The 11,166-nt window shown below is 32.3% G+C and overlaps 3 protein-coding genes across 8 annotated transcripts in view; 2 read left to right on the top strand and 1 right to left on the bottom strand.

The window, feature by feature from the left end:
• Nucleotides 1–2,300: 2,300 nt before the first annotated feature.
• LOC145963555 (eukaryotic initiation factor 4A-III) lies at nt 2,301–4,983 on the top strand. The gene is made up of 5 exons (XM_083085626.1): nt 2,301–2,510; nt 2,872–3,207; nt 3,297–3,519; nt 3,593–3,847; nt 3,942–4,983. Exons 1-5 carry the CDS (start codon nt 2,369–2,371, stop codon nt 4,192–4,194), a joined length of 1,209 nt encoding a protein of 402 aa, XP_082941752.1. The 5' UTR covers nt 2,301–2,368; the 3' UTR covers nt 4,195–4,983.
• A 149-nt stretch (nt 4,984–5,132) lies between these two features.
• Nucleotides 5,133–11,166, top strand: part of Bili (FERM domain-containing protein 8 Bili) — a 94,362-nt gene continuing 88,328 nt past the window's right edge. For 5 of the 6 annotated variants that reach the window (XR_014436200.1, XR_014436199.1, XR_014436201.1 and 2 more), the window contains exons 1-6: nt 5,133–5,383; nt 5,483–5,606; nt 5,691–6,140; nt 6,260–6,717; nt 6,795–6,953; nt 7,029–7,194. Coding sequence is in view for 1 of the 6 variants with exons in the window: in XM_083085624.1 (XP_082941750.1) it covers nt 5,516–5,606; nt 5,691–6,140; nt 6,260–6,717; nt 6,795–6,953; nt 7,029–7,194; nt 7,262–7,302 (1,365 nt within the window). In the remaining 5 variants the exon portion in view is untranslated. Of the gene's footprint in view, nt 5,384–5,482; nt 5,607–5,690; nt 6,141–6,259; nt 6,718–6,794; nt 6,954–7,028; nt 7,195–7,261; nt 7,404–11,166 lie in introns of those variants that run through there. The other variant, XM_083085624.1, reaches the window with a different exon arrangement.
• Nucleotides 6,171–10,510, bottom strand: LOC145963551 (dynein regulatory complex subunit 7). The gene is made up of 12 exons (XM_083085623.1): nt 10,217–10,510; nt 9,566–9,983; nt 9,118–9,375; nt 8,874–9,030; nt 8,625–8,688; nt 8,047–8,547; nt 7,747–7,983; nt 7,452–7,672; nt 7,238–7,375; nt 7,022–7,144; nt 6,578–6,932; nt 6,171–6,480 (listed from the first exon to the last, which is right to left on the bottom strand). Exons 1-8 carry the CDS (start codon nt 10,415–10,417, stop codon nt 7,490–7,492), a joined length of 2,019 nt encoding a protein of 672 aa, XP_082941749.1. The 5' UTR covers nt 10,418–10,510; the 3' UTR covers nt 6,171–6,480; nt 6,578–6,932; nt 7,022–7,144; nt 7,238–7,375; nt 7,452–7,489.

The following is an 11,166-nucleotide window of genomic DNA, read 5'->3' as shown; positions in this document are numbered from 1 at the left end:
TTTAATTTTCAATAAAAAAATATATTTCTTAGTAATGGAAGAACATGTTTTCTGACGTAATATCAATTTCGTGAATTGAAAATAATGACGAGGGATAATTGTCTTTGATTTAATACTGAAATCATTGCTATCGGAAATAGTCCGGAAGATCCAGGATTTGTTCCCTCCTACAGTGAAATTCCCGACGTTTAATGGATCACTTAACTTTTCTTCGCAGATTGATCTTGCGAAATCTGATGTAGAAACAAGATGTTAATCGGTCTCCATTTTTAAGATCGCTCCTCTTTTTATCGGATATTACCGGTATGTCACTCGCGTATCTGCAATTGAATATTTTGAATATTATCGATTTATTTATTCGTCGCGTTTTATCGCGAATTTTAAATCGCGATATATCTTATAAAAATTCGCAAGTAAATCGGTCGGTGAATTGTATATTCACAAACATTACAGACCTCAAATGATTGTTGCAATATTTTTGATTTTTTATACTTACGTGATAATAATTGTATCGCGCTCGTGTCTATTGAGAGCTTCGATCATTATATTTATTCGTCGCGTTTTCTCGAGAATTTTAAATCGCGATTTATTTTATAATTTAATCGTTGACTTATACATTGAAGCTTTGTTTATCTTTCCACGTCTTTGAATATTGTTTTTAATAGTTCGTGCAAAATGCTGGTAGTGTAAATATTTTCTTCTATAATTTAAAGGACGATCGATAACTATATTAATGAAAATCATTCGTTCCGTTATTTTCTATTAAACGTGGCCACAACGCGATTTTTAATTATATTTTAAAACTTATAGAGCTCATTTCTTCTTATTCAGCTAATGCGAGAAATAGGATATGTATTTTATTCTCAATCGTGTAATTCGTATAAAGTCGCGTATATATTAATCGCAAATAAATCGGACAGTGAATTTTATGTTCATAAACAATACGGATCACAAATGTTTGTTAAAATATCTTCGTCTGTCAACATTTGTGTGATAATAATTATATCGCATGCGTGTCTATTGATTCGATTATTATATTATAAAAATTATGCGTATTTCGCAATTGTGAATATTCGATTATTGTCGATTTATTTATTCGTCGCGATTTCTCGCGAATTTTAAATCGCAATTTATTTTGTAATTTAATCTCCGATTTACATGAAAGCTTGTTCTATTTTTACACGTTTTAAATATTTCTTTTCATGGTCTGCACGAAATGCGTCAATAATGCAAATACTTTGTTTTACAATCGAAGAAATGATCAATAATTTTATTAATGACTCTTTTGATCATGATTATTTACGTTTATACGTTATTTATATAAAACTAATTAAATTCTATTATTCTATGTCGATTATTAATAATAAATATTGCGTAATTAATCATCACTAATCAGTCTTGTCTGGTCTATGTAAAAATTTTTAGTAAATTTTATATTATACGTATACTTTGGACACTTTCGTGTAATAAATTTTATTTTGTATTAAGTTTAAAATTATAGTTTATATTAAATTTGTATTATATTTTGTAATACATATTTCTAATGCATTGTATTTTATATATTCTACATTAAATTTTGTAATATATATATTTGTAATGTAATTATTTTTATATTACATAATTTAATATTTTGTAATGTGTTTTTTATGTAATTGCAAATTAATTATAATTTACGTTGTATATATTATAATTATGTAATATATATTTTTTATATGTATTATATTCTGTGTTTAAAAACTCTGTTAAATAAAATAAAAATAAATAAACAAATTGTTCCTCCTCAATTTTTCCTCCCCTGTATCTCCGCCTTAACAAAGGCATTTGCCAGATGAAGAGGTTTCAGTACTCTCATGAACCTGAGAGCTATGCCGGCGGTAACATACACCGATATTCATATAGTCTATTCTTATATTTAAAATCATTTGGACAACGTATGGACACACATACATACACATATAGGTAAGTAATTTATAAAAATTATTTTTATAAAAATTATTATTTATCATATTTATATATTATTTTCAAAATAATGATTGTTATACTCTGGTGCTACCGGCATTTCGTGCACATAGCACGGAACAAAACCAGAAATTGTGCACATTATATATTACCCTCTGAGAACATTCATGGACATTGGCTTTGTAGTTCATGTCCACGTTTTCAATGTCCATAGAGGGAGTATCGCTTTCAGGGATCACCTAAAAACAGGCCATGACATCTCTCAGTCTTCTCTCTGGAAAGTATGTTTGTCTCTTTCCAACTTATTGCACTAGTGCAGCAGTGCAGCTAAAAAGAACAGATCCATTGCAACCCGGTGAAACTGCGTCATCATCAGTGAATTCGCTGGAGAAGAAAACACTTTCGTAAAATGGCGGACAAATCACGTCGTGTGGCGCAAACAGAAGATTTATCAAACGTTGAATTTGAAACCAGCGAGGATGTCGAAGTTATTCCTACCTTCGACAACATGGGTCTCCGCGACGAGTTGTTACGCGGGATCTACGCATACGGTATGATATTCCTTGCTCAATCTCTACCTTACATCAATCTCTAACCTCTAACTCTTTTCGCGGATTATTTTCTTTTGAGATTAGTTTTAATAAGATTACAAAAATAAGTTATACGTTTACTCGTGTATGATTAGCGATTATACCCATTTTGTTTTATGATAGTGATAATTATAGCACTTTTCCATTAATCGATAGCAGTTCCAATATATTGCGGAACTTATTTGATTTCCCTCTTGTATGTTGTCCTTCTTTCTAATTTTATTATTGTAATATTAACAAATTTCATACAGTAAAGCATGATTTATGACAAAGTTTTATATATATAAGAAATAAAATAATTGTATCATTTCTATTTTTATAGGTTTTGAGAAACCGTCCGCTATTCAACAACGATCCATTAAACCTATTATGAAGGGCAGAGATGTAATAGCACAAGCACAATCTGGTACAGGAAAGACTGCTACCTTTTCGATTGCAATATTGCAATCATTGGACACACAAGTAAGGGAAACTCAAGTTCTGGTATTATCGCCGACTCGAGAACTTGCAACTCAGATTCAGAAAGTCATCCTTGCATTAGGAGACTTTATGAATGTGCAATGTCATGCTTGTATTGGTGGCACAAATCTTGGGGAAGATATTAGAAAGCTGGATTATGGTCAACATGTTGTATCTGGTACTCCTGGTAGAGTGTTTGGTAGGTACCATATTTTATTTTTATCAGTTATACATGACAGGGCAGAATTGTAATAATATTTGTGTAATAATTTTATGAATTTTTAACAGATATGATCAAAAGACGGGTACTTAGAACTAGGGCTATTAAAATGTTAGTGCTTGATGAATCTGATGAAATGTTGAATAAAGGTTTCAAAGAGCAGATTTACGATGTATACCGATATCTACCACCGGCAACACAAGTGGTTTTAGTTTCAGCCACTTTGCCACATGAAATTCTAGAAATGACCAGTAAATTTATGACAGATCCTATTCGCATTCTTGTCAAACGGTAAATAATTTTTCATCTTTATTTCACATTACTAAGTATGAATATATTTTATTTTAACTTTTTGCATTTCTAGTGATGAATTGACATTGGAAGGAATTAAACAATTCTTTGTCGCTGTAGAACGAGAAGAATGGAAATTTGACACACTTTGTGACTTGTATGATACATTAACGATAACACAAGCAGTTATCTTCTGTAACACCAAGCGTAAAGTAGATTGGTTGACAGAAAAAATGCGAGAAGCTAACTTTACTGTATGCTCTATGCATGGAGACATGCCCCAAAAGGAACGAGACAACATAATGAAAGAATTCCGATCTGGTCAGAGGTAAGATTGTAATCTTTAAAAGTGTATCATCTTAAGATAAGAATATTTGTATAGGGAATTATATATTATATTAATATTTTTCTTTTTTGTACAGTCGTGTCTTAATCACAACGGATGTCTGGGCGAGAGGTATCGATGTTCAGCAAGTGTCACTCGTAATTAATTACGATTTACCTAACAATCGCGAATTATACATTCATAGAATAGGTCGATCGGGACGTTTCGGTCGTAAAGGTGTTTCGATAAACTTTGTAAAAACTGACGATATAAGGATTCTTCGAGATATCGAGCAGTATTACTCTACCCAAATAGACGAAATGCCGATGAACGTTGCGGACCTGATATAAAAGATCTAAGATTATATATAACGATATGTTTAACTTCTTCAATAAAACAATTTCTTTAATTTTATAAATGTCATTTAGCTACTCACTTTTCGCATCAGGGGGCCTATTACGGTCTTTGAAACGAAGTGAAAATAACAAAAGTGAGGAAATTTACTAGAGTATCTACAATTTCATTTGTCAAAATCTAGTAAATCTGTTCACTTTTGTAATTTTCACCTCGCTTCAAGAACCGTAATAGGCACCCTGATCTTTTTATTAGATTTATTCAAAAAACTTATTTTAAAAAATTTCTATTTAAAAATTTTACATGGTAATAGAAAAAGTACAAGAGTTAAGAACTTTTTGACGAATGTCATATGGTCCTTATATAAATTATTTTTAGTTTATATTACTTATACTCTTCTTATATGAGAATAATATAAATGTTAACTGTGGTAGTTAAGTTGCTAATGAATAGAGTAACTGCGTGATAAAAGAAAGATTTAGATTTGAGTTTTATATGTATGAAATGAGACTATCATATTCAATTGTGATAAAAAAGTTTATTAGTCCTGAATTTGATTCCGCTCAGTTAACTCATATAAAACTTGTAAATAAGAGAATTTACCCACAATTTATGACATAATAGACGTCACAAAGAGACAAGTGGGTAAAATTACTTTCAACCATTAATAATAAACAAAAAATTCTATCACTTCACTATAGTGATAAAACTGAATGTAGACACACACAAGAATTGTGAAAAATAATAATAGATCTTATTAATAAAGTATTTTTTGGCTTTAATAAGACTATGATTAATAATTCTGTTTTCTACATAAATATTAATTGTGGTAAAAACGAACGATATTGAGATATATATATGCTTTATAGCTACATACAAATAATCAATAAAATTGCTGCAGCTTCACTGTTCAGATGGCAGTGCGGCAGAGTTTAGTAACACGCCTTGAAACTGAAATAATAAACAAACTAAAAATTTCCATAATGTGTGTGGCATAATGATATTAATAAATAAATTATCGCGGTTAATAATGTGAAAGAGATGTATTTAGAATATAATAATGTGTTGGCAACAGAAACAATTATTTTATGATAATAATACTGGGGCTGTATTATGAATAATATGTAACTCTCTAAATCATAAACATAAATTGTAAAATTCTAAGTCAAAAGTAATATTATCAATGTGAGTACATGAACTGATCATAACAGTACAATATTTATGTATATAATTTTAATTCGTTTTTGATTGCTATGTATTTTAATAAATTGTATAATTAATTAGTAATTAAAAAGAGAAAGAAAAATTCTAAAAGAAATGGAGCAGCAAAATGATTGTACAATTCAAAGAGGACAACCACTACGTCGCTATACAAATGACTACAAGCCGGAAGGACATTCGTCAACTTGTATGTATTCATAAATTTTTCCAAATTTGAGTGAGAGAGTTGTTATATTTTCTAATACTAACATTTCTTTCTTTTTATTTGCAGTGAATAAAACAATGACAAATCAGCCACAATATTCAAATACAGGGAGACCTACGATACGCATAGCTGTTTATCTAATGACAGGAGTATTTCTGACGATGGAAATTGAACAAAATGCAACAGCACAACAAATATTTACGATAGTTCAATCGGAAGCAGAATTAGGTCTATTGAGATTTTCTCTAGTAACCACTACACCAGTTTTTGCACTGTGGATGTGTTCTTCGCAGATGGAAGTTCAATTACGTCCAACACATAAGCCTGTAGAATTGGCTGCAAAGTGGAGTTATCTCGTAAATAAATATAGTTCTCATGTAGAAGATTCTGATGATGAGGAACCTTTACTATTCTTTCGTCGAAATATATTTCTGTCCAGAACAGAAGAGGAACAAATAAAAGATACTAAAGTGCTTGAATTACTCTATGCAGAAGCCAGACACAATGTTTTACAAGGTAAATCACATTAAATAAAAGATACGTAGAATGTTTATTTTAAAAAATTTTAATTATACAGTTTTCATTAAAATTATATAGTTTCTCTATTTATAATAAGACATAAATTTAATTTCTAGGACGATACGCATGTGACGGTCCTGCGCGTTATGCCACTTTAGGAGCGTTACAAGCTCGGATTGAACTTGGGCCCTATAACGCGCAGACCCATACCTTGGCATTTTTCCGCAGACACCGCGGTCGATTTCTACCGCATCATCACGCTTTTCCCAGCCTTCTGTTGGGATTGGGACTCGGATTGGGACTGGTGGGCGGCAAGGGAGCACCCGAGGCACATCTTCTGGAGCAGTACAAGCGAATACCGAATCACAACGGTAGCGCTAACGCAAATCCCAAAAAGTTAATCAGGAAATACCTCGAGTTTTGTTGGAACTTACCGTGTTACGGTGCGGCCTTCTTCCAAGGACAAATCGAGCGACCTGTCAGAGGTCTCGCATCGTGGATCACCAATCGCGATATGCAGGTCCTTGTTGCGATTAATACATCGGGGGTATATATAGTCGACGATATGCAGTGCGTAAGTGCAATATATCAAGCTGAATATTTATGAAATATGTATGATATATAATAACATGTTGAAATGTATTTATACAGAGCTTGCTATTAGGACTAAAATACTCGGAACTGAGCTGGGAAATGGCGAAACCCTCGGATGAGAATAATCCAGATTGCTTGCCTTGCTTGTTTCTGCAATTTCCGGTGCGAGAGAACGGAGCACGAGTCTACAAGATTCTGCAAGTATTTTCGAAACAGGTACAAGTCACACTATTCGAGAATATCTAATAATTATTCTTACGAAATGAAAATATAAAGTTTGATACTTTATAGGCGCCAATGATGGATACTCTCATTTCTGGCTTCGCTGAGGATTATCGTCGTCAATTTGTCAATAGTGACAGTAGCAACGATCAGTTGGATCATCCGTTAGTTTCCCCCACTGGAAACTTCACAAATAAACTTAGTAAATTCACGCTGGCCACTTTTGATGATGAAGGTAATGAACTGCAAAAATGAAACCTCTATACAAATTATTTTACATTTATTTTTCAATATTACTTCAGGTCGGTGCATTGGTCAAATGGGCTCGTGGTCTTTTCAATAAATATATTGTACATTTCATGATGCCAATGTGTACTCTCCTTGATAATATGAAATGAGTATGATTTTTGCAATATCTGAAAAATGAAATTTTTATCCAATTAATATCTCGATTAATTATTCGGATGAAGTATTCTTTATATGTATACTTACTGATATACTCATTCATATAATTTCTCAATATCTTTTTCTTAATTTTTCTGAAGTGCTTGGAGATACGGATTTTGCCGCAAACGATCCATCAATATCTTGTATCTCTGCGGTACTTGATCGCTATGCCAATTCAGATATGTTTCTAGTACGTGTAAATTGAAGCTTAGCTCATTTATCTTGGCTAGCATCTGATCCTCCTCCGCTTTCGGTAAATCAACTGACTGTAAATGTATAAATATTAGTCAAGATAATTATGATATTAATGACGTGATATCAATTTAGTAGAGTTTCATACCTGTGTTAACAAGGTTTGCATTTTTTCAAGTTCCGCAGCACGCTTCTCGATGATACGTAAAATATAATTCGCTTTGTCGATAGATAACTGCTTAAAGTCACTTAAACAGTCATCGCGTAGCAGATACGCTTCTGCCTTGCTGATGTACGCCGGGTTGCCTATTCGCGCCAAATATGGCCCCAACGGATCGATCTCTTGCGCGATATCATCTCGTTGACTTGGACCTTTTATCGCATCCTAAAGAAACGGCACGTTATAAATTTTTTAAATTAATAAAGGAATTAAACAATTGATAAGTACTATTCTCGGCTCAGTCGATATCGTCTCGACTATTTGATTTCTGTCGAATAATGAAATCGAAAGTTGCAGATTTGAATTTTCATCGCTTCTTCTCTTTAGGAATTCCATGATTTCGGTTTCGGCATCCTTGACGCAGATTATAGAATGATCTTCATCTTTCAAATACTTATCGAGATTATAAAAGAGATCGAGATTTTTTTCCGGCGGTGCAGTCGGATCTGGCTGCGAGATACATAAATTAGATCGCAATTTCCTTTGATCATTATTTTTGTTATAAAGAAAATTTACATTGTATCCGTAGGTCATTGCGGGATCAAACACCAAACGTTCCCCTCTATCCGCCATCGATGGTTTTATGAATGTACGAGTAGCTCTGGAACTCCGATCTTTATCGTAATGAAATTTAACGCGAATTTCATTCTCGAGCATCGCGAATTCGCGAATAGCTATATCCTCGCAAGCCGGAATTTCTTTGTTTCGGTGATATTTCTCAATGATTTTCTGCAAGATGAAAAGAATTAATTTTTTGCCCATCGCGTAATTAAATATAAATTTAAGATTTTTCAAATCAATATTACTGAAATACGTCGGAAATGTATACCATCCGCCGGATTATCTTTGTCTGTCGAAAATTGAACGTGCCTGTTGAAATAATATAAAAATGTAATATTACATAAATGTTACATATATTTATATCATATTTTTACGTGTAAAAGTATACAATATAGGAAAAAAATAAGTAAAGATTAAGAGATTTGATTTTTTTACGGATATATATACATTTTTTTATAATATGTCTTTATATTTATTTAAAGACAATTTTGCACCTATAGTAAAGGAAATCCTCACGATTTCTGTAATATTGAGTCAAATAAAGTGGGCCCATCTCTATGCGCGATAATCCCTCGAAATGCGCGTCATCATAAAAATCTATCGCTCTTTCGTTGTCTATCGAGCCAGTATCAGATGCGAGATAACGATCCGCTGTTAATATTTCTTAGCGTTAATACAAAAAAAAACCAATACGAACTTTGCTTATGATAATAAATATTTTATTCGAAATTGTTTCACCTTTGCAATGATCCGATCGGCCTTTCTCGAAGAAATCCGTAACAGTATCCGTATTGAAATCTTTACTAGATTCCGTAAGGCAGTCGCTTCTGTTCAAATATTTTTCGTAACATTGAATAGGAGTGATATATTCATAATCTTCGTAAACGGTTACTCGTTGTATTAAACCGTCCATTTGAAAGTACGGCGCGTATAATTCCACCTTTGCCTTCTTGTAAAATATCGTTTTACTTCCTTGCGGATATCGTCTTTCAAAATCTGAGAGAGCGATGTATATAAATATATTGACAAACGTGGAAATATATTTGACAAACAAAATTATTCAAATTATTAATTTACAAAATTTAAAACAATTGGCATTATATTCATTTTTCGAAGTTTGAGTAAACTTGACGAATAATTATACTACATATTTCGAATCGATTAAAAAAAATAAACATTTGTATACCTAAGCTATGAATTTGAATTTCATTGACGTACGAAGCCGGCATGTCCAAATGCTTATCTTGCTCAACGCCAACGTCTTCCTCGATCTCGTCCGTGTCTTTTCGCGCAACACGCGGTTCGCCAGGCAGCAAGTGCTCCCAGAGCTCAACTTTACTCAAGTCCCAATTAATTTTCGCGCAGCCCTTTCCGCGCGGTTGCATATTCACCCAATAATTCTGATCGTTCCAAATACTTTCGACTCCCAGATATAACAAATTGGTCTCCTCGTCAGCGAGATTGTAAGACATTCCGGAGGAGGGTTCGATGAAAATCGGTTCGGTGATTTCTCGATTTCTCGGGCCTTTATCTTCCGGCAAAATCACCACCCACGCGTGTATCCTGTGACCGAAATATTTATCTGGCCGTGGACGCTCAAACTCCTAAAATGATACAATCGAATGAACGTATTCAATAAAATCCAAGTAAGAAATGTAAAATGTCAATACTTATATAATATAATAAAAATAGATATATTTTCCCCCTTAAATTTTAATTATGCATTACGTATCAAATAAAACAGCATACCTATCAGGTAATCCATTCAATAATTATTAATTAATAATTTATATTATCTCATGAAACAAATTGATTAGATAAAATAGTCCATGCATACAGCAATCATTCTCTGTCGTTCTTCTTCCTGTCGTTGTAATTCGGCATCTTTCTTCTTTCTCTCGCGATCTTCCAGCTCTAAGAGAAATTGGCTTCTAAAATCCGGCGGTGCCTTTAATTGATACTTAACAATTTTAGGCATGTCGGCCGGTGGTGGTGTGTGTTTCCGCTCCGGCAAATACGGGCAGGTCCTTCTGGTCATGTCGCAGAGAGCTTGTTCGCGCGATGCATATCCGCTTACTACAAATGCATTGTAACTCTGTCCCAATAGTAAGCTTACCAAAAGCGTCGCGCATTCAAAACTATTGCCTTTTTGGAAGTGCAACACCCACGTTGGTGAGCATAAACGTTTCGGCTGAAAGAAGAATTGCAATCCTTAATGATATACATATACATACATATCTAGAAGATATATATTTTTAGATATAAAATTTCTCAAGGTATATATATCAATAAAAATAACAAAGAATAAAAAATCAATAAAAATAACAAATTAATTAAGAATAAAACAAATTTAATGCAAAAAAATTTAATATTACTATGGGAATATAAGCTAATGTTTATTATACATGCACTTATAATGTAAAAAATCTATACTGTTCTATATTAGAGTAAAATATTCGAAAGCATACAAAGGCAGAAATGTTTTTGCCTTTATTCTCGAGCATCGTAATGCTTTATATTATATATAGATTTTTTAGAAAAATTAATTTGTGATTTATTTTTGATAAATTCTATACATATGTATATCACATAATTAAATTTCTAATTACTTAAAAAAATATTGACAAATATCAAAAATCAATTTACTACTTATTGTAAGAGAGGGAGAAATATACAATAAAATATTTTTGACGATTAGTGGACTTTTCTTGTAAATAAAAAGATATATATAGACAAAAATTAACAAAAGATATAATTACAAAGATATGACAAAATATAACAATAAAT

This window comes from Camponotus vicinus, unplaced genomic scaffold (assembly GCF_025532165.1).
Source record: "Camponotus vicinus isolate PSW18456_S1 unplaced genomic scaffold, iyCamVici1.0 SCAF_12, whole genome shotgun sequence".
In the NCBI taxonomy this organism is placed as follows: domain Eukaryota; kingdom Metazoa; phylum Arthropoda; class Insecta; order Hymenoptera; family Formicidae; genus Camponotus; species Camponotus vicinus.
Note: the sequence above shows the minus strand (reverse complement) of the source record. Positions and strands in the feature narration are given on the sequence as shown.